The sequence below is a fragment of the Hevea brasiliensis genome, chromosome 3, assembly GCF_030052815.1.
Source record: "Hevea brasiliensis isolate MT/VB/25A 57/8 chromosome 3, ASM3005281v1, whole genome shotgun sequence".
In the NCBI taxonomy this organism is placed as follows: domain Eukaryota; kingdom Viridiplantae; phylum Streptophyta; class Magnoliopsida; order Malpighiales; family Euphorbiaceae; genus Hevea; species Hevea brasiliensis.
In genome coordinates, this window is record NC_079495.1 from 111421141 (window position 1) to 111444092 (window position 22952).

At 31.8% G+C, this 22952-nt stretch overlaps 3 protein-coding genes across 3 annotated transcripts; 2 read left to right on the forward strand and 1 right to left on the reverse strand.

Annotated features, from left to right (window-relative positions):
* Positions 1 to 625: 625 nt before the first annotated feature.
* LOC110631818 (probable receptor-like protein kinase At2g42960) lies at positions 626 to 5905 on the reverse strand. Its single transcript, XM_021779819.2, has 8 exons — positions 5324 to 5905; positions 4171 to 4860; positions 3982 to 4086; positions 3699 to 3821; positions 3461 to 3631; positions 3020 to 3149; positions 1407 to 1619; positions 626 to 1029 (listed from the first exon to the last, which is right to left on the reverse strand). Exons 2-8 carry the CDS (start codon positions 4833 to 4835, stop codon positions 913 to 915), a joined length of 1524 nt encoding a protein of 507 aa, XP_021635511.2. The 5' UTR covers positions 4836 to 4860; positions 5324 to 5905; the 3' UTR covers positions 626 to 912.
* Positions 5906 to 11566: 5661 nt separating this feature from the next.
* Positions 11567 to 17003, forward strand: LOC110631881 (serine/threonine-protein kinase haspin homolog). The gene is made up of 15 exons (XM_058144599.1): positions 11567 to 11706; positions 11804 to 11936; positions 12045 to 12131; positions 12457 to 12547; positions 12662 to 13260; positions 14069 to 14192; positions 14280 to 14389; positions 14721 to 14832; positions 15138 to 15230; positions 15311 to 15372; positions 15449 to 15579; positions 15666 to 15736; positions 15819 to 15871; positions 16140 to 16206; positions 16515 to 17003. Exons 1-15 carry the CDS (start codon positions 11691 to 11693, stop codon positions 16638 to 16640), a joined length of 1875 nt encoding a protein of 624 aa, XP_058000582.1. The 5' UTR covers positions 11567 to 11690; the 3' UTR covers positions 16641 to 17003.
* Positions 17004 to 19803: 2800 nt separating this feature from the next.
* On the forward strand, positions 19804 to 22683 carry LOC110631954 (uncharacterized protein PB18E9.04c). The gene is made up of 4 exons (XM_021780044.2): positions 19804 to 20168; positions 20374 to 21786; positions 21894 to 22011; positions 22109 to 22683. Exons 1-4 carry the CDS (start codon positions 20102 to 20104, stop codon positions 22287 to 22289), a joined length of 1779 nt encoding a protein of 592 aa, XP_021635736.2. The 5' UTR covers positions 19804 to 20101; the 3' UTR covers positions 22290 to 22683.
* Positions 22684 to 22952: the final 269 nt, after the last annotated feature.

Genomic DNA, 22952 nt, shown 5'->3' on the forward strand with positions numbered 1-22952 from the left:
TTAATCACCATTGATAATGTTCACTTTCTTCAACCGAGTCTTTCTTGGATAATGCAAACAATATGGCCCTTCAAGATGGAGGAAAGGAATCTCCGTATCTTTAAAATTGTTATCGAGAAAATTACTTTTTTAAATATACTAGTTAAAGTATTAAAAATTAATTAAAAATTAAATTTAATCAATTTTAATCATAAAACACTAAAATAACAAATCAATTTTTTCAAATTACTTTTCTCAACAACATTTAAAATTGTACTTTTATTCAGAAATACAATTTCAGGCTCTAAAATTCAATACCGACTCAATACCAAACAGGACTTTAGTCTATATTTCCATCATTTTGTTATATTTATCTTCAACTCTGAACAACGGAATTAGAGGTGGCCTATTTTCTCAAATCAATTTGTTATCATGCTCACCAAGTAAATATAACAAAGGGCAAAAGAAGATCTAGGTATCATGTGATAGGTTATGTCAAAGTGAAAGTGACTCCATGGTGCAAAGATTTAGAGATGCTAAGAAAGAGCACTAAACTTTGCAGCAGTCTCAATTGCTAGCCCAATCACCAAACAATCCTGAGAAAGCTAATCAAATTCTGTACACATGGATAGACCTAAATGACATGTACCACAACACCAATCTCATATATAAACAAATCATTTCTCCATCTACATTGAAAAAAAAAAAAAAGGAAAAGGAAAAGAAAGAAAGTGAGAAAGGGGATTAAAGTAAAAGATAAAAAAAGGAGGGGGAAAAGAGGAAAAAGATATCCCTTTCTACCCCATCCCACGTCCTAGATATCAACAGCTTACATGGAAGCAACCCAAGAATTTAAACAGTCGAAAAATTTGTAAGAATTATCCCTCCCCTCAGGTTACAAGCCCTTCAAATCCCACTAAAAGCCATTTTTCATTACGTTTGCCGGCTCTCTGATCTTGAACCTGGATAATCACTGCGATCAGTGTCAGAATTCTCTTTCTGAGACTCTATCTCCATGCTACCTCCTTGTGTTCTTCGATGCCTTCGGTCCTGAAAGAATCAAAGATTAAGTTCAACTTAGGCGTTCAGTCAAAAGTTTAAAGTTGTGTAATTGACAAAATCCATGTGAAAGAAATAAACTTAAATCTGGCCAGTGAAAAATCTGGCCAGTTAAAGAAAGCAATCTTGGATTTATGAAACAACTAAATTAAATGCTCTCATGAGAAAGCGAAGAGATCATAGCATCATCGAGGATCATATTTTGACAATGTGGTGCATCACAATAAACCATGCATTGAAAAAATGAAGGATGGAGCCAAGTCACATACAAGTTTCAGTCCATTTTTACCCCCATAAATGAATTTTAAGTTAAAAATATATCAGATGCATCTTTTTAGTTTAGTACAAGATTGACAACGTAAACTAACCTCTCTTGGAATAGGATACTCCTCAGATTCAAGCATCCGTACAACTTGGCCCATCTTAGGCCTTTTTTCAGAATCTGGATCAACACACCTCAAAGCAGTCAAGAGGGCTCGTTTTAGAGCTCTTGTTGATGGCCTTACCTCAATGTTTGGATCTACAACTTCTTCAGACCGCCTGCTTCCAACCATCATTTTCAGCCAATCAACAAGATTTACCTGAAAGTATGACGATTTTACAATTAATACAATTTTAGAATCTGCTTATGGAGAAATAAGCAATGCCAGAGTGACTATGATCAAATGCCTGGGACTTCAGCTAATGAAGTTATGGAGTCTTTCATAATTATATGAGCAGCCAGATGGAACACAACTGCAATCCTAACAGAGCCTATAAATAAATTCAAAAAGACACTGATTAGAATGGAGAACGAATAGCTAACTTGGAAACCTAGCGAACCACTAAAACATTAATATCCTCAGAAAATCAAATTGTTCACATTGTTGCCAAGAGCATTTGGTGGGACGAGTAATATCATAAACAACTAGGCACATGCCAAACTAAATGCATCTCTAAAGGAAAATTAGTTATCATTGCGGTAGATATGTAATACAAACACAATCCTCCTGTTGTCTCACTGGTGCTTAATTGCACCAATTGAAAATGGGAACAGTAGAATTTGTTGAAGTGCTCTGGTGAACAAAATCATGCAGATTAAAATAAGGAAATGGATTTTTTGAAACATGAAATGCACATATGTTGAATTTAAAGGGTACATTCCACTAACAGATTACAAATTAAAGGGGGAAAAAAAAAAGGGAGCAACTCTGTAGTTTCTGCAACAGGAAAATTCAAAAGAAGTTGATCAATATGATTTAACAAATTATTCCAAGAAAGCACCAGAAATTATGAGCCAATAGTCAAAACTTGAGATCCAGTCAAAGGTTCAAAAAATTAAGGCTGGGTTTACAGGGCAGAGAGCATGATAGTTCATTATGCAGTCGTGATCATTGCAAAGAAGAGAAGATGGAATAAAAAGAGTAATATCAAATGATCCAAGTCCATAAGGTTGCATGTTAGTTATAACTATTTTGTTTTTGACATTGGACATAATTTATTTCAATCAATTAAAGGTTTCAAAAAGCCTCAAAATCAATTATCAAGTATGAGAATTAAATTTAGGAAAATGTACAGTTAGCTCCAAAAAGACAAGTCTTAACCTTCCTTTGGCTTGTCCAAGCACCAACTAATGCTATTAAGTTTCAAATGCTTTTGTTTTAGAATTGTTGAAGATTAAACTATGAGATATGAAAATAATTATAAGGTCTTTCTTCTGGTAATTTTAACCCATCTACCAAGAAAAGCACAAGAGCTGCTCGGTCTACTTGTTAGCGAATTCAAAACCCATCCACTAACCTTATGGAAGAGAATGCAATCAAGAAAAGCAAGTTAATTAGGTTATCTTGAACAAACTCCAGCCCCAATAATTTCTAGGAGATCCAAAGTCCAAACCACTGTGAATTAAAGTAGTTTATTGATAATTGTTGATGCTTACAATTTAGTAATTGCATTTTTGGCATTTTAACAAATTTTATTAAAAAAAAAAAATCTTCTGTACCTCATGGGCAGGACGACCATAGTCTACAGGATCTCTTCCAGTAATAGCTTCCAAAAGCAAAACACCAAAGCTATAAACATCACTCTTTTCATTCAAAAGACCAGTATTTGCGTATTCGGGGGCTACATATCTGCAAGACATTATTTGTGAGAAAAAAGATGAATGGGATGCATTTCAAATGTGATTATTCCTCTACTATCAAAGAATAAGAAATAAAGTGAACAAAGAGCAATAGACTGATGCATATCATGTATCCAGGGGCCACGTATCTGCAAGATATCATTTGTGAGAAAAAAGAAGAGTGGGATGCATTTTAAATGTGATTATTCCTCTACCATCAAAGAATAACAAATACAGTGAACAAAGAGCAATAGACTGGTGCATCATCTATCTAGGCAGTAGGCACTGTCATGAATTTGGAGGGAAAACAATATTGCTTACCCAAAGGTTCCCATAACTCGAGTAGTGACATGGCTTTTACCAGCTCCAAGCAACTTGGCCAAGCCAAAATCAGAAACCTTGGCATTAAAGTCATCATCAATTAATATATTGCTTGATTTAATGTCTCGATGCACTACTTTTGGCTCAATGGCCTCATGCAAATAGGCAAGGCTGCAAAAAAATACCAAGTCAACTTGGAGGCAGAATTCTGAAAAGATATGAAAGTAAAATGACTTACGCCTTAGCTGTGCCAAGGAGAACCTTCATGCGGGCTTCCCAAGTAAGATATCCATGCTGACGCATAGCTCCATGAAGCCATTGTTCCAAATTTCCATTGTTGACATATTCATAAACCAACATTCTGTAATCATTGTCAAAAATAGGACTATATAATTAGAACAATAGGAACATATGCACTATGGTGAAGCAGGCTATCACTCCAATACTTAACCTCAGCTCATTTTCACAAGCAATCAACCTCAACTCTAATCCAGATCACAATTATATTAAAAAAAAGGCACCTGTGAATTCCTTCTATGCAATATCCCAGAAGGCGAACCAAATTCTTGTGGCGCACGTGACCAATGGCTTCAACTTCCACTCTAAACTCTTTTTCCGCTTGGCCCCTAAAGATAGGAATTAAAGAGTTCAATTGAACAAGAACTTGATAGAACAAGAAGAGCAATTGACAAAACTAATCTCACACTCACACATTATTCAGAATCTTTTTCACCGCCACTGGAGTGCCATTGATCAATTGTCCCCGATAAACAACTCCATATCCACCCTCCCCAAGGACATTGTCCTTCGAAAACCGTTTTGTTGCCAGCTCAAGATCCCTCAATGTGAACCAGTGACCCCAACCCAAGTGCGAGAACTCTGGCAGGCCACTTAGAGGAGAAGGAGCAGTAATAGGATATGAAGAAGAAGGCTTGTATACCGTTACTGTGCCTGAACTCCCTTCTTCGCCAGATTGTGATCCACAATCTTTATCTAAATGATGAAAAGACCCTGATTGACTGCTATGGTCTCCATTTTTTGTTTTCCCCATACCCAGATGGACCATGACCTTGTCTGATTCTTTGTCACTGGTCTTATCATGAATTGTAAGGAGAATCCCGTCACGAGGTACAAATTCATTTGCTGATACTTGTTCCACTCGAACTTCCTTAATTTCCTTGGAAACAGTGGGGATTTGGCTAAGGGGAAACTTGTTTCCATCTCTTCTTGACTTCTTCCGCGAAGTTAAACAAAATGACAATACAGATAGTATAATAATGATAAATAATGCCACAGAAATCCCAATTAGTTCCCAAACCTTCAGACCCAAAATGGCAGTTTTCTTTGAAAGTTCTGTGTTAAGATCATTGGCCATTTTGGGTTTTTGGAAGTCCAAAAGCCTGCATGATTGACATAAGAGATACAAAAATTTAGATTTCATTAAAGTAGAGCGCAACATTAAAAATGGTATCACTGCATCATTTAGATGAATAAAATAAAATATTTTTCCAATTCCTGTAGACTTTTAGAAACTCAAATATTTCCAGTTTCCTCAGTGAGAACAAAATTTGTCAGAAAAAATGCTAAAAACTGCATTTACTTCACAAATGAAAATGAAGAACATACACACGAACATAGAGTATAGATAGAAGCATCTCAATGTACAAAAAACAACAGATCAAATAACACAATGTAATTAGAACATCCCAAAAACAGAGAAACTAACTGCCACTTATCACAAAATTGTATTTTTCCCATATGATCAAATCACTGATAAAATAGAATCACCGATAAGAAAATAAGTTAAGGAAAAAGAAACCGCACGAAAGAAAGAGAAACAGAGCCAGAGCTTCATTCTCTTACCTCACTACAGTGAACTTCACCAAAGCGGCCTGCAAAGTCTAGATCTTTGAGGCCTCTTAACCATACCCGCTTCTGAGAATCCAGATCTCAGACTAGAAAACCCCAGAAAACCAATGTCAGAAGCTACCCATGTCGGAGGAGACCCAGATCGACCGAGCTGTCAAAAATTAAAGCTATATAGCCAAAGATAGCAGATTTCTTTTCCAATAGGCTCAAATGTGAGCGTGAATCTAAGATGGGGTGGAGCTTTCTGTGTACCCAAAGCCAAAAATGACAAGAAGAAAAGGTCTTTATTGTTGTTGAGGCAATTGTCCTTGTTGATGTTGGCTGTGGAAGAGAGAAGAAGATGATGGACATGGAAATTGTGAAGAAAAAGGTGGTGAAAGGAGTAATCTTTTTTTTTCCCTTCTTGTGGAGTAGTGGGGAAGAGATATGAGAAGAAGGGATGGAGTTATCAGTGGTAGGTGATGAGTTTAGATCCCTTGCATTACACATCCATTACCATTTTCATCTAGTAAAAGAGAAGCCAAAGCCGAAGCCAAAGACGCTAATGGAAATGTGCAAGGTCTCCACGGGAAGGTGTGGTTCCTCATGAAATGACCCATAATCAATTTGGTAAATTATTATTAGGTCATATAATTTATTAAATTTAATTATTTAGTGCCTTTTTATCTAATCCAATTACTTTTTTTTTACAATAAACCCAATTAAAATCTTATACTTTAAAAAATCAAACATTTTATAAAAAAATTAAACATTCTATTAAAAAAAATATTCAATTTATTTTAACCTTAATCATAAGAATTAAGTAATCTGGATAACTAAAATTATGTCAACTAAATAATATAAATATTTAATATTAAAATAAGTTTATTAATGTTTTCTTTAATAAAAAAACCTAAAAAATTTAATTTTATAAAATATAAAAACAATTTAATTAGGTTTTTAAAAAATATAATCTAAATAATTAAATTTAACAAATTATAAAGGCCTTATAACAATGTACTCTTATCAATTTTTATTATTTTTATTTTCAAATTGATTTTTTATTAAAATCAATACATTTTTAATCACATTTCCTTTTTAAAAAATAGAAATAAAAATAAATTAATGTTTTTTAATTATTTAATTATACATATTTTGTTTTTTATTATTTATATTCAAATTTATATAAAATTAATTAAATTATATATAATAAACATATGCATTTAAATATTATTATATTATTCTATTAAGATTTATCTTATAATAGTATATCTTAATTATTTACCATGTTAATAGGATTAGATTTTTTTTTTATTAATTATTGGTTAAGATTTGAATTTACTCAACATTTTGAAATTATTTTTAAAATTTAATTATAAATAGATGTGGGGAAATATATATATATATATATATATATTTTTTTTTTTTTTTTTAATTAAAAAAAGCCTAGCTCCGCACTCAAGTTCATAGGCTTAGCTGCTAATAACATGGCAAATTGCTTGGCCTTAATTCTTAATGAACAGGCTAATGATGATTATAGTAAACTAATTTCTAATTAGATATATATGCGAGACTACAACCAATAAGCCCCTGACACGTAGAGGTCTCATGTGGATCTATGAAACTATCCTTTTTATTTTTTCCATTTTGGATTGAAAAAGAAAATCCATATTATACTATTTTAATAAAACAAATTAAAATCATATAAAAAAATATAAACTTTAACCCGATAATTCTAGTCGGTCGAAGCTTAGTCTAATGGCCAAGACATCACTCATCTTGGGCAATCCCCCCAATAAAATGTACCTCTGACAAAAAAAAAAAAAACTCGTTAATTTTATAGTTATTTGTAAAACTGTTTCGAAATTGAGTCCTGATAAAGTAAATGTACCAAATAAATATATAAAATAGATAGCAAGAAGACAAATTATCATTTTGATTAAAATTAATAATTATTGATTTAAAAGTATAATAATATTATTAAAAATAAAATTTTGAGCTTTAATTATTTGCTAATAATTGATTACAATTATTGAATTAAGTAAACACAACATAAAATTAATTAGTATGATTAATGATATGTCATTCCATGTGCTAGACTTAAAATTTAGCTTGTTAAGGTTCCTAAACCTATTTAGGGTATACTAGTAGTATAGGGCTTAGGATAGTTCATAAAGGGCAAAATCTTGTTTTATTTTATAATTAGTAAATAAATAAAGATAAATAAATCTAACTAATCTTGCCACTATGAGAATTAAATTTCTCATTCATTCCCTCCAAGGAATTACATGTGAATTTGCAAGAAACTCAAGCAATTATTTTCCTTTATTATTATTATTTTTTATAATGCCTTTCTTTAAAATAAATTATTTTTAAAAAATCAATTAAATTATCACTTTTTTATTTTAATATTTAAATTATCTTACTCCAAGCAGAACTGATATAGAAAAAAAATCAATTAAATTAAATTATTATAAAATTTAAAATTTGAAATTATGAAGTAGAAATATCAATATTTCAAATTTGTATACAAATTAAATTGTTAGGACTAAGTTTTTAATTTTTTATACTAAAATAAATGAAAATTTGATTATTAAATTATTAATTATATATGCAATTATTAGGGATTAAAAATAATTAAAAATTTAAATAATCAATGATTTCATAAATTATATAAAGACTACAACTGTGATATATATAAGCTGTCCTTTAACTAGTTTTGGTATGCATTTTATAAGCATAATTGGAATATTTTGTGTCCCTTTATCTCAGTTTCAATGGAATAATCCCCAACACCATTGATTAAATCACAGACTCAGCAGTTAATTATATATAAATGATCATATCAATTGGATGGTTTGTCAATGTGGACAAATAAACCCCAACAACCCCATGATTTGAACTGGAAAAAATAATTAAATTTAAAAGACTTTTATAAGAATTATTTATTTACAAAATAACAAAATGTACATTAAATGGATCCATATTAAATTGAAGATGCTGCTTCTCTTTTAATTCTTCTCAAAGACTACCATATTATCAATCCAACTAACTTGCTTGCCTTATTTTTTTTGGTATTTATGACCTTACAATTTGAAAGTCATTAATGTATTAGTGTTTAATTTGATTTATAAGTTAAAAAAAATATACTTAAATAAATTATAAATTAAGATTATATTATATTAATAATTTTTTAAAATATCATAATTTTAACAAGTATAACATTTAATTATATATAATTTTTTATAATTTAATTAATTAAATTACTTTTTTATCTTTTAATCAACCATTTAAACTATTTAAAAATTATGTTTAAATAATTTCATCAAATAATTAATTATTTATTTTTAATTTGACTCAAAAATAAAAAAAAATTAAGTCAAAAAATAAAAATAAATAGCTGAATCAAATATCCTCTAAAATTAAACTCATCAATAACTAGCATGAATTATTTCATTTATCTTGTAATTATTATTTAATATATCTCCCAAAGTTACAAACTAGTATTTTATATAACACCTTTATTTTCTTTTTTTATAATAAAATGTCTATTTTGCAAAGCAAAAGATTAAAATTTCAAATTTATTCATATATATATATATATATTAAATTTATATAGAGTAAGTATGATATTTAATTGATTTAATATTTTGGTAAATTGGTACAATGGAAACCATGTGCAATTATGCAAGCAAATAAATAGTGGCATTACTCTAACATATGCTTGTACTTTTGTCATATTTTCTATTGGATGTTGAGGTCCAATAGGAGCAGTTCACAAGGTGAAGTTGAACTACTTCCAACTTCCAATCAATAAATTCTCATTCTTTTCTATTCCAATCTGCACAAACCTAAAAGATTAAATTTTTAATCATTAGATTGTCCTTCATAGACTACATAAAAGTAAAACCCTTGTTTTGTCATCCCATTCCCATTTGTAAAAATTAATTTTTTAAAAATTATGAGTTAAAATTCAATTAAAATCTAATAAAAATATAAAAATTATTCAAAAAATTAATAAAATAAAAAAGCTTATTATATGACATTGATTTGGAATGAAATGTTTATATTAAGTTACTCACTGATATATTTATTTTTAAATTTTATATTATAAATATTCATATTTAAATATAAAAAAGATGTGTTTTCCTATAATTTGAGATAAAGTGTTACACTTTATATAATACTTATTTTAAATTTATTTATTTTTATAATAAAAAATAATTAATTATATATTTAATTAATTATTATTCGATTTATGGTGACTTTGGTAAATAATAAAAACAATTATCTTCAGGTAAACCAATGTCTGGGAGCAGCCCATCAGATGAGACCGCGCTGTTTTTTTTTTCATGTTCTTTTTCTTACTTGCTTGCAGCTTTATTATAAATTTTATATCCTTAAAAAATATAATATATTTTAAATTTATAATAAATTAAATCTAATCAAAAATTTTAAAATATTTATATTTTATCTTATATTAAATTGAAATATTTAAATATATTATTTTTAAAGTATATGTATCAAAATTTAACTCAAATTAATAATTAAAAATTATTAATTAAATTAATTTTATTGGATGTTATTATTGTTATTTAATCTTTCATAAAAAGAGATACATCATCGCTCACTATCTCATATCAACAAATAATTTCTATAAAAGGAAATTAAATTTCGGGTTAAACTATTTTTCATCAAATATTAAATAAAATGAATTTTCAACAAAATTTTCATGAATTTAGAGAGAATGGAGGGTTGGTTAATTAGTCTAATCTAATGAAAATTATTGAAAATGAAAAGGTAACAAATGATGATTTTGAAAGATATATCCCACCAAAATTAATTACGGAATATAAAAACACAGATTTTACAAAATATATTTTTTTTAAAAAAATATTTTTTTAACATTTTACACTTAAAAAAATATGCCAAAAATTATTTATTAATTAAAGAGAAAATTAAATAATTTTTAAGAAAAATAATTTTTTCCTGTATGAAGTTATTTTTTATTTTTTAAAATTAATAATTATATTAAAATTTGAAAATACCTATATATGCATGATATAAATATATATTATTAGTTTAATGTTGTAATTAAATAATAAAAAATATTTTTTTATATATAAATTATTTTTTATAAAACAAATAAGAATATTTAATTTGTTATTGTTTTAATTTATGACATTTACGTAGTGGAATTGCTTGAATAACTTGCAAGGTAGGTGTGGCTTCGAGAGAGAGTTAATTAGCTATTACGTCCTCTCCCTCAAGTCTCAATCAATTTCTAAAAACTTCCATTATATTAGTATTCCTTGATTCTTCTAATTACATTATTATTATGATAATAATAATAATAATAATAATAATAATAATAATAATTAAATTTATTTTTAAACAATTTAAAAAATACATTCTCCTATGTTCATTTAATTCATTCATTAAAAAAAAATTTATGATGTGTGGTCTAAAAATTAAATATATGACAAATTAAGCGGAGAAAATAAAATTAATTTTTTAATGTATAATTTTATTTACATTTTTAGATAAAATATATGATGAATGTCCACTTGTGAGATGATGATGATGTACCCCTAATCAAAGGCAGAGGCACTATAAGCGGCCCAAACATTGTACAAAATCCATGCAAACCATAGAGAAGATGTGGTTGCGTCAAAGTGTCACATTGAAGTGACGAGTGATGTGCCCGCCAGGCTTTGTTCTAGTGACAAGACAAGAGCACAATAAACCAGGTCCCCGATCCGATGCCTCCTCTCTTCACGTATCTATCGATTAAAATAATAATAATAATATAATGAAAATTGAGTGCCATTAAAAAAAATTTAAATTTATATAGAAATAAATTTAATAATTATTTGAGTAAATATTTATATATAAATTTATAATTTTTTATATATATTTAAATTAATTATATAAAAATTTAATTTAATAATTATTTAATAAAATAATTTTATCATCATTAAATAATTTAATAATTATTTTGTCAAATTTTGTCAAATCATTCATTTTTCTTTATTTATCAGAAAATTTTAAAGTGAAATGGGAATGTGGGGATAATAATTTTAAAGTGTTGGTGAGGTTAAATTATTAATTTACAAATCATAATGAAATTATTATTATGAGAATTAGATAAAATAGGCAAAATTGGGTTGGGCTTTGTTCATTGGTGGGTTAGAAGGATGGGAGCCCTAAAAATTATAACTTTATAAAATTTTAAAAAATCAGAGTAATTTTAAACGCCCGCCGATGCGTCTCCCGCCTACGAACTCGTTTTGAACTCTGGTTCTCTCTCAGTCTGACCCTCTCTCTCTCTCGTGTCAAGAGAATTAACTTCAAATTTCATTCTAAATACCGTTAAAGCTACATGGGTTCGAGAGCAGGTATCCAGAGAAAACCCTAATTTCACTACTTCTTCATTTCTGACCAAAGCATGATAATCTCTGCATGTATTGTATGCGGGTCATGTGCATGTCTCAGGTGCAAATGGAGTTGATTTATGGTCAGAAATCATTGCTGAAGAGACGGGATACATCGATCAACTACAACAACCGAAGATTGAAGTGATTTACCGAAGGAGACGACCCCAGAAGACTCCTCCAGATGCCAATTTGTAAGCCCATGGGCACCTTAATTACCTATTTTTAACTTGATTTCCCTTCTATTGTTTGCGTTTTGAAAATTTTTTTACACCCTTCTTGAATGCTTCATTTATTCCTAGGGAGCAGTTGGAATCAAATAAAGAGAATAGGGTGAGTTTGGCTGCTGCCGCCAAGCGGGTCAGTTGGAATCGTTCCCTTTCCATCAGGTCAGGTTCAATTTAACCCTATTGCCCCCCCACTATTCTTTATGAAAGTTTATTTAAAAATTTAGTTCCTCTTTTGCATCATATAATTTTGGGTATTTGGTATTTTGTATGTGTGTGTTGCACTTATCATTCATTCTGGTGAATAATAACTTGTGCAAGTCTACATTGGAACTTTGGATGGTCAGAGCAGCTCTATTTGTAGCCTATGTGATTCATTCCCATAATCCAAAACTTCTTCTCAAAAATTAAATGAATGTTATCTTTTAAATTCGTTTTGTATTGCTGTTATTCATGTTCTTATGATTTAAAGTGGTGCTTGATGCAGAGGAAGAGTAAGTATTGCTATTGCTGCTTGTGTGGACAATCGACCTCAGCAAAAGCAGGCCAAAAGGAAGGGCAAGCCACCTGTTCCAAAAGTATGTATTTATCGCCGTTAGTTTTTCCCGCTTCCCCAGTGGTGTGATGCTATTGCTACATTTTTGTTCCTTTTGGGTTCTCAAGCTCGGTATTTTCATTTGTTATTTTTATAGGGAAAGGCTGAACAGCTTCCAAGCTTTGACAAAGAAAGGGAATACTTTCAAGAAGTTGATGCTTTTGAATTGCTGGAGGAGAGTCCCTCACCCAAACACTTTGGTACATGGGCCACTGACAATCAAACTGATACTTCTTCTATACCATATTTGTCTTCAAGATTAGAGAAGTGGTTAATTTCGAAGAAGCTCAACTCCTGTTCTGCACCTTCTACTACGCTATCAAAGTTATTAGAAACTCCAGCCATGCCGTTGGAAACCATTTGCGATAATGATTTCAGCGCTGCAAATTTGAAAACACCTGAAAAGTCTTCTTTAAAAATCAATTCAAGTCTGCATTCTGTCCAGAGCAGAATTAATGCATACTTACTCAGTAAATATGTGTCTGAAAGGAAATCTGATTCACAAACGATCAGGACTATGTTGACAATTACTGATGATGAGGGTTGCAAGGACATTGAAGCTGCAGTTAAGAAACTCTCTTTAGCGTCAACATCTACTTCACTGGATCATGACTATGTAGATCCATTTTCTTCGCTTTTGGCAATCTGTGGTCAGTCGGTTCCATCTACTTTGCTGGATGTGTTCTCCAAATATTGGTTTGTCCTTATTCCTATCATGTGATACTTCTTTTCTCCTTAATTTTTTGAAAAATTTTAGAACTTGCATTTTCAATCTTATTCAGTCATGTATTTCAAGTTTGTGTGAAATGCTGTTTGAGTGAGAACAACATTTATAGTTTCTACAGTGTGTTTTCCCAGATGAATCTTGTATTTATGGTACCTTGTGGTCCCTTTTTTTCTTATTAGAAAAAACTTTATATTGAGTTCCCTTCTTATCATAAAACCCAAATTACGTTTGTGTTCATCTTTGTTGGCTTCGCGATTATCTGACTATTTTAGCTGTTGGAAAGTTAAACAATGAAACCTTTCTTTAATTTTTCCCCAGCAATTCAATAATTGACTTGCATGCATTAGAAAAAGTTTTGTGTGCATTCAAAAGATAAGAATATGGCTCAGAGGAAAGAAAGGGAGACATCTATCAGAGTTGTCAAAATTGGTTTTCTATATTAGGCAGTTTCCTCAATGGATTATTTACTGTTTGTTGTCAGTACAATTTTGGTGATTGATTGACTTTTAATAGCTGCATTACAGAATTCAGTAATACACAAGCTGCATTCCAGAATTCAGTAATGCACAAATCTTTAGGTCCCAGGTTTTCAATCATACAAAATTTTCAGGAATTAGCACATTTTCAATTCAAAAGTTATCTTAACAATAGTATAATTGTTGCTTTAGTTTTCCTGATTTTTTGCATTTTATTTCTACTTTGCAATGTTTGTTGTTTGAAAATTCAATGCTGCTCCCGGGTTGTTAAGTTAATGAGAATGGAACTTTGTTGACCTAGTGACTCGGAAAGTATTACCAAAGTGGGGGAAGGTACATATGGAGAAGCCTTTAAAGCTGGAAATACTGTTTGTAAAATAGTTCCAATTGACGGAGATTTGAAAGTAAATGGGGAAGTACAAAAGGTATCAGTCATAATCACATTTCCAGTTTGAATTTTCTCTTGGACGAGCTTTGTTTTATTGCTGAATCATTTACTTGATGTACTTCAGAAATCAGAAGAACTTCTTGAGGAGGTTGTGCTTTCTCAAACCCTTAATCTTCTAAGAGGGCATGATGGTGATGCCCACAATGCAAGCACCACATTCATCAAGACCTTAGAGTATGTGTTCTGTGTACTACTCCAGAGTTCTGTAGTTCTGCAACTGCTTAGCATTTTTGGAAACAAAAATATGCAATAATTCTGACTTTGTATTTAGTGTATTCACTAGGCTTACATTCTAGACTTCAAGGAAGCCTCATTCATGTATGTGCACAGGTTCTACATGTTGGGAATGATGACAATGTCATCTGGCATAGTCTGACTTCCCTACTCAAACCAATTTCATCTGCATATTGAACTAAGTTTAATATAAGATAGGTATTAGTATAGTATCAATGCTTATCAGATGTATTGACAGTGAGTAATCTCTAATGATCTTTTCATTCCACAGTCTAAGGGTATGCGAGGGTCCTTATGATAATGCATTGATTAGAGCATGGGAAGATTGGGATGACAAAAATGGTTCAGAAAATGATCATCCTGGAGAGTTTCCAGAGAAACAGGTTTAACTTTCACCGTGTCATTGGAATTGATTGACATCACTAGCCGTATCTTTCACTTCTGGCTTGCATAAAATGCATCCACTTCCAGTATACACAATAAACATGCATCTTTTTTGTCATGGGAATGAATTGGCTGAAAAGGTGCCAATTATGAGAACACGTGTGGGGCTACAAATTTAAATTCTGTTCCCTTCTATCCCTCCTCCCCTCTCTATCATTTGTTGGTCCCAAATATTGCTCTATACATCTTAACAATTAAGATGAGCTTTCTTAGGTTTACTTACCATACTAACAAATTTTTGCAGCGCTATGTTGTTTTTGTACTACAACATGGTGGTAAGGACCTTGAAAGCTTTGTTCTATTGAACTTCGATGAGGCACTGAGTTTATTGGTTCAGGTAAATGAAATTCTTCAAGGCAATTTACTTTACTGGGCTTTGTTTCTTCTATTAATTTGTGTGCCCATTTCACATTGCAGGTTACAGCTGCCTTAGCCGTTGCAGAAGCTGCATTTGAATTTGAACACCGGGACCTGCACTGGTCTGGCTATTTATACAGTAAATGTTATCGTATGTTATCCTGTATGAATGCTAATGTAGAATTATTTCTGTTAAAGGGGAAACATTTTGTTAAGTCGAAGTGACTCTGCAACAGTGAGGTTTATCCTTGAGGGGAAGCATATGTTTGTCAAAACATATGGATTATTGATATCAATAATTGATTTCACTCTGTCGAGAATCAATACTGGTAAAATTTCTTCTGTTTTAACATTATGTTTGTGCATGAAAGGTTAAAACTTGTCCTTAATTGCCAACAAAATTTTATGAGCACAGGTGAAGATATACTCTTTCTGGATCTATCCTCGGATCCTTACCTCTTTAAAGGCCCAAAGGGTGATAAACAAGTAATAAATGCAATTTGTGCATAATCCTTTTTCCTTGTTCATTGTCAGAATATGGCTAATTGATTCTTAATATCACCTGTAGGCAGAAACATATAGAAAGATGAGGGAGGTAACTGAAGATTTCTGGGAAGGAAGGTAATATTCTTGCGCCACTTACATCATGATGCATCTTTATGTCTTGAGTAAAATGAAGTGGAACCACAATAACATGTGCCTCTTATGCACCACTTACATCACCCTTGTAAAAATGCTTCACATGCAAGAAGCCTTTATGTCTTGACTGAACTCTAACTGCGGCAGTGATGCCTCTTTTACTCATGATGCATCTTCCAGTTTGACTGAATTGTTGATTATTTACAGAATGTTATAAATGTTAAACCCCATTGATTTTCACATTCTGCAGTTTTCCTAGAACAAATGTGTTATGGCTGCTGTACTTGGTGGATATATTACTTCTGAAGAAATCATTTGTAAGTCTTTTTACTAGTTACTCCAGATTTGGAAAGAATGAGAATTAATATAACCATGTTTACTGCTGCTTAAGCTCCACCACCACGTTCTATGCACTCCATAAATCATAACAATGTGAAGAGCAAATATATTTACTCCTTGAACAAATATCAGAAAACTGATGTGATGTATGAAAACCTCCTACTTCAGAAGAGATGGGAGGTAATAATATCAGAAGAGTTGGGGGGTAATAATATCTTTAATGCACTTATTGCTCGTTGATTGACACTGGGAGGATTATAACCGTTGACTGATTTTGTTGTGTCAGGAGCGTTCCTCTAAAAATGAAAGAGAGTTGCGCTCTTTGAAGAAGCGCTTGGACAAGTACAATTCAGCCAAAGAAGCTATTTTTGATCCTTTCTTCAGCGACTTGCTTGTTGAGTCATGTGAATGAAAAGAAGAGAAGAGAGTTGGCAATTAAGAAAAGAAAACAGCTTGTTTCTTTTACATATCTAGGGCTTAGTGTGGATAATTATGCTCATTTTACAGTTTTGTGATCTCGGGCATACATGGGCATGACTGTAAATGGATACTAACTTATTTTACACACTCTGGGTCTCTGCCTACCAGTAATTTTAATCTGCCATGAATGTTATGGAGACTAACTTACGTTACAGGCGCATAGAATGGACTTTGGTTACCAACAATTGGATTCACAAGTTCAATTGTAAAACTCATTTGGATCCTACAAATCCTAAAGATAAGGTGATTCCTTTTTCACATGAATTCATGAAAAATATTATTTTCCTTTCCAGAACCACACGTAGTTGCTATATGTGAATTTCCTTTTCTTGTTGCATTTTATATTAAGTAGTTTACAGGTGTACACTAACAAACATGAAATGCAGCAAGTGATATCAGCCATATGCAGAAAGTTGCTCTAACAAAGTTCTCTTTAGTTTCATACAATTTAATCTTTCTCATACTTTACCATCAGAAAATACGTTTGCTAAAGAATGAAAGTAACACTTGGAGGGTAGTAGAAAAAAAAAAGTTAAGAATCAGCATACTACTTTCTATCTTCTGCCCAGAAAATCTGCATGATATGTTCCAAAAGTTGTGGACAAGTGTTACGTGATGAATGTTATTTGCAAATTTTCTTTATTTCCTTGATTCTGTCTTGACCCACAAAACAAAAAAGTTATAAAATATCTTTGATTCCTTAATAAACAATTGATTTTGTAGCAGCTTCGACATCTTCAACTCCTGCTAAATGACTTGATCCATGAGAATCAATGAAAGGAAATACTGTCTTACTAGAGAAGAAGCTGATATATCACACTGATTCAACCCTTTGTTTTGCCAAATACACCAAAACAACACCTAAAGCAAATATGGCATAAATTTGAAGCACCCATGTCTCTGTTAAGGCTATTTTATCCGCTTTCATCATCTTCTTAAAAATATCAACCTTATCAGCAGTAGTATGAGTATGACCATTGATCACCAATCCTCTCTCTATACAATGGGCCTGGTTGCTTTCGGCTGTGACCTAGTCAGACAAGATGCTTTTGACATCAAGTTGAAAGAAGAGAAGCACAATAGATTATTCCACATGGGGGGTGTCCCCCACTCTACAGAATTTACCTTATATATTTATATCCAGATAAAGAAAGTGGCATTAATAATGCAGGCTGGTAGAAGATAAATGCACCACTTACATCACCCTTATTATAAATCCAAAAACTTACCCTTGGCAACCCATATAGTTGTCTACCTTACCTCAAACTTCAAATCAGATTTAGACCTAATCCAAATCCTGTTTTCTTTCCTGGCCTTTTTAGGTAACAATAATTACATTTGATCATGGTTTTTGATGAGGTTAGCTAATATGACTTCAATATCTTCTTTTATATTGTCCAACCAACTTTAAAATCTTAATGGTTTAAACTTGGAATAGTTAATGTATGCTGAAACAAGCTTTGTTTTTGGATTAGTCTCAAACTAAACTATAGGTAGTCTAATGAATCCCCTTAATGATTGTACTTTCCCCTTTTATGCTTGGATCTTTTGCAAGTTGCAAACATCATTTTATTACATCCATGTGCCCTCTTAATTTTATTACATCATTTTAGGTAACACCCTCTTAATCTTTTTTAATAGTGGATTATTACCCATGTGCCCTTCAATTTCTATGGTTTCATTAATGAGTTAATGAATAAGATTACAAGGCATGCATACTTAAAGAAAAAAGGGTGTGTAAACTTAAATAATATAAATTAAATACATAAATCCAAGTTAATTAAATTTCAAAGAAAAAAAATATAATTATAATATTTAATTCAAATTTTAATTAAATTAAATAAATAAAAATCCCCCCCCCCCCCCTAGTGATGATAAACAGATGGAGGAACCTTCCTTACCCCAAGACAAATGACAATCATTAATTGTTATTATAAAGAATTGTGCAGAGTATTATGTGCCAAAATATGTAATAGAATAAATCAAACCACATATCAAGGTAAATTATTTGGTTAAACCACTTGGCTCACCACCATGTTAATCTGCAAAGACATGTCTTAACATAAGGAATTTTTCTAACTCTTTAGAAATAGGAAATTCAAGTGCAAACCTGATTCATTATAAATTTAATATATAAAATATAAAATTTATATAAATATATAAAACCCATTTATTTAATAAATAAATCTTATTATATATTTTTATATTTTAGATTCATAAATTTAAGTAAAAAAAAAAAAGTTAAAAAATGTGCTCTAAGCAAGCCATTTTCTTTGCTCTATTTACAAATGTGCACATAGAACATGCATTTGAACAAGTAGGTTGCAACCTTTTTTTAAAGTAAAAAAAAAAAAAAATTCCATTAAGTATATTAATCATTGTTCCATTTTAAATTATGTGTTTGTTATCTTTAATTTAAGCCACTTTTGTAAAATGTATCTATCATTATTGAAAAATATGAATCTCTTTTTGTATAAGGACATAATGAAATATATGTTTAGACATCACAACATGATAAAAAAGGAGGATCAAATCTATAATAAGAAGCTGGATAGATTTATCTTTACCAAAAGATCACCTCTTGAGATGCTAAGTAGATTGCAGCTTGTCCTACATTGATAGTGATTATAATTATACACTGAAAGTTCATTCCATGTATAATATCCCACACTCAATAGTAAATAAATATATATGTATTAATGGGTCTCATGTACATATGGAATTGGTCCAAAAAATTTATAATTAACTTGTTTTTTTTTAATATATTTTTATATATGTGTTTAATTATTATTAAGTTGTCATTTCATTTCAAATATTGATATAAAATAACTAATTTATTATATAATTTCTTCGAGACTGTTTTGCTTTTTATCTTGAGCCTAATTGTCTTTGGGAAGATAAAAGAAAATTTAAAAAAAAAAGCAATGGACGATTCTTCTTATTGAGACTGTTGAATCAGCTCTTTGGCCAAGTGTACATATGAGTGAATATGTCTTTACCATCTGATTGCAACTTGTCTTAGAGAGACTGTTTTGCTTTACATCCTAAGCCCATTGCCTTTGGGAAAAAGATAAACGAGGAAAAAAGGCAATGGATGATTCTTTATACAGTGGAGAAGCAAGCAGAACATTACCAACCCCATCCTTCATCACAAAGCAAACATCTTTTCTTTTTCATTAAATGTAATAATATAGTTTTCTTTTTTTTACTTTATTTTTCCTTGCCTTTTTTTCTTGTCACCTTTTATCTGTAACACTTTCTCTCTCTAAATTCTCAAGTATCCTTTTATTCCAATTCCATGTGCATTGTCTTTTAAGCAGCGCCACTGTATGAATCTCATCAAAAATCCATTTGAGTCCTCTTCCTAAAACCCAGAAAACGTCTCCCATTAAAATGGCTGAAGCAGCTTCTAAGTACCTGTTCTTGTTCTTCTTTTCGCTTCTCGCTCTCTGCTCTTCTGGTAAGCAACTACCCTTTTCTTGATCATGTTTCTTTACCCTTTTCTTGTAAAAGTGAAAGGAACTGAAAAATTCATTTTGTTTGTATGATTATATTTGTGGAACTAATTAACTTATTACTATCTTTCTAATTATCTTGATCCTGTTACAGTGTTAGGAAGTGGTGGCTGGTTAAATTCATAAATGAAATTGTGTTGTTTTTTGCAGGAACTCAGATGGGTTTCTCTTATAATGCCAGAGGGATCATTGCAGCTTCATCACTTAGCAGAACACTATCATTCCTTAAGCTGAACAAGGTTTCTGGATCCCTCATTCGAGTTTTCGTTGCAGATCATAGGGTTTTAAGCACACTTTCCAATTCTGGTGTGTCTGTTGATTTTTCCTTGAATGAAAGTCTAGTCGAGGATTTTGCAAATTCTAGATCATCTGCTATTTTGTGGCTGAAAACCCATGTAATGAGCTTTCTGCCTCAAGTTAACATTAGAAGTGTCACTGTAAGCAGCAGTAATGACTTGTCCAAGCTTTCATCTTCCTTGAAATTGATACATTCAGTTCTTAGTAGTTCTCAATTTAATAGTGAAGTTAACGTCTCAGTAGCATTTTCATTGTCATTCTTGGAGAATTTGAATGGAACACAAGAAAATGACCTGCTTAGGGTTTTAGGATTTATCAAGAGAACTAGGTCCTTTATGATTGTAGAAGGAAGTACTGATAATGGTTTAGAATTGAGCATGGGAGATCTTTTCCTGAAATCAATGATCCAGAAAGCAAAGCTTATTACTTCTATACTTCCTTGTAATGATGTTACTATAGTCATGACCGTTAAGAGCCTTATAGATCCTAGTGCAAGAGAATTAGCTGAATTTGCAGCTAAGTCCTCAAATTCATTACAGAAAACTAAGATTTCAGGTCAGATAACTGAGATATATGCAGAAGTATCTTCCGTCGAAGATTTTGTGGAAAAAGAGCTTAAGAGAGAACATGAACAAATCTTTCTTTTGTCTCGCCGAGAACTCTTGAAAGCTACTTCACATGACGCAATCAATCCACCAGTGACTGTTCCCCAAGATAAGCCCACACCAATTGTCACTGTCCCTGCTACTAATCCTGTCACTATAACACCAGCTAATTCTGCATCCACTCCAGTACCAATCCCTTCCACCACACCTGTTATGGTTCCCCCTACAAATCCTTCTGTTAATACCCCACCACCAATCACCAATCCGGTCACAACACCAGCACCTGTCACAGTTCCTGGGGTGCAACCAATAACTAATCCTGTGACAACATATCCTGCCCCACCAGGAAACGTTCCGGTCACAACTCCAGTCACGAATCCTGTGTCGCCTCCTGCAACAACAAATGCTCCAGCAATTCCAGGACAGAGCTGGTGTGTGGCCAAGCCTGGATCATCGGAAACTGCACTTCAATCAGCATTGGATTATGCATGTGGAATGGGAGGTGCTGATTGTTCGCAGATCCAGCAAGGTGGGGGCTGCTATAATCCTAACACCCTACAAAACCATGCCTCATATGCATTTAACAGCTATTATCAGAAGAATCCTGTAGCAACCAGCTGTGATTTTGGAGGGACAGCCACTGTAGTCAACAATAATCCAAGTAAGAAAACTTCTTAACTTAGTGATGCTTTCGTTTCTTGTGCTTAAAATTTCTTCATCTTCCAAATATGCAAAACTGTTTCTAAGAGTCTCATAACATATTAACAGGCACTGGTTCGTGTGTTTTTCCATCATCATCATCATTGCCAACTCCAACTCAAACACCATCAACTTCAACTACAAATCCAGCAACAACACCATCGTCTCCAGGGGTTGGAACATCAGGGTAACGTTGTCCATTCTCATAGGTGTTCGTTTTTCCTTTTTAGTGCCAAACTACTAAGTCAAGAACTTAATGACATGAATCTGAGCTCTTTCTGCAGAACTGTTACTCCACCATCAGTGTTAAACTCTAGCAGCTCAGGTACCGCAACAGGTTTTGGGTCGGAAACCCCTCCTGGTTTCAACACTTCCACATCCAAGTCAGCTACTATGCAACCATCAATCAGGAGCATCATTCTGATAACGTTCTTCATTGTCAGAATAATTATTCTGGACATGTAGAATGAAGCATTTCTCAGTGTACATTCATTAGTTGGAAGTTCATGCTTGCACAGCAGATTAGAGTTGCAGATACTCCCATCTTTAAAGAAAGAGAAACAGAAGATGAAATCCTCAAGGTTGAATTATAACACGTAAATCCTTCTAAAGATTAACCAGCTGCTTCAGCTTGCACAGGATGTAAAGATGTTTATTGCTCAAGGTACAATTTAATTTTCCACATGAAACATAATCACATGTTTAATGCTAGGCTGCTGTTACCAGTAAAAGTAATGAGGTTGGATAGTAGTGTAAAAGGGCAATTTTGCTCCTGTAAATCTTTTAAATGTAGCAGAGTTTCTACTTTAACTTATGTATCACGTTTGCTTAATCCAGTTAAATGAACTTGCATTAGACACTGATGAGTGGGTATTGGAATCATCTTCAAGACTTGGTGATTTCAAGTTCAAATCCATGTTGAAGCCAAGTGAACCAAAATAAAAAAGTTTTATCCATTCAGTTATTAGACCATTACATTACCATGCGACTGCTAGCAAATTAGGTTCCTGAGCCTTGGCATGTGAGAAAAGAGGCAAGTCCAAATGTACCAGGTTCTTACTTTTAATGGTATGAATATTTCACAATTCACATGTTGGATACAGATTTCACTTTTATATCAAACCAGTT

What these genes read in the sequence shown, in the direction of transcription:
- LOC110631881 (XM_058144599.1), top strand. An exon ending in ACTCCTCCAGATGCCAATTT is followed by an intron (nt 11,937 to 12,044) that starts GTAAGCCCATGG and finishes ATTTATTCCTAG; the next exon opens with GGAGCAGTTGGAATCAAATA. An exon ending in TACTTCTGAAGAAATCATTT is followed by an intron (nt 16,207 to 16,514) that starts GTAAGTCTTTTT and finishes TTGTTGTGTCAG; the next exon opens with GAGCGTTCCTCTAAAAATGA.
- LOC110631818 (XM_021779819.2), bottom strand. Translation starts at nt 4,835, where the DNA reads ATGGCCAATGATCTTAACACAGAACTTTCAAAGAAAACTGCCATTTTG. An exon ending in AAAAAGATTCTGAATAATGT is followed by an intron (nt 4,087 to 4,170) that starts GTGAGTGTGAGA and finishes TCCTATCTTTAG; the next exon opens with GGGCCAAGCGGAAAAAGAGT. An exon ending in CGAGTTATGGGAACCTTTGG is followed by an intron (nt 3,150 to 3,460) that starts GTAAGCAATATT and finishes AATGTCTTGCAG; the next exon opens with ATATGTAGCCCCCGAATACG.
- LOC110631954 (XM_021780044.2), top strand. Translation starts at nt 20,102, where the DNA reads ATGGCTGAAGCAGCTTCTAAGTACCTGTTCTTGTTCTTCTTTTCGCTT. An exon ending in TCTCGCTCTCTGCTCTTCTG is followed by an intron (nt 20,169 to 20,373) that starts GTAAGCAACTAC and finishes TGTTTTTTGCAG; the next exon opens with GAACTCAGATGGGTTTCTCT. An exon ending in TGTAGTCAACAATAATCCAA is followed by an intron (nt 21,787 to 21,893) that starts GTAAGAAAACTT and finishes ACATATTAACAG; the next exon opens with GCACTGGTTCGTGTGTTTTT.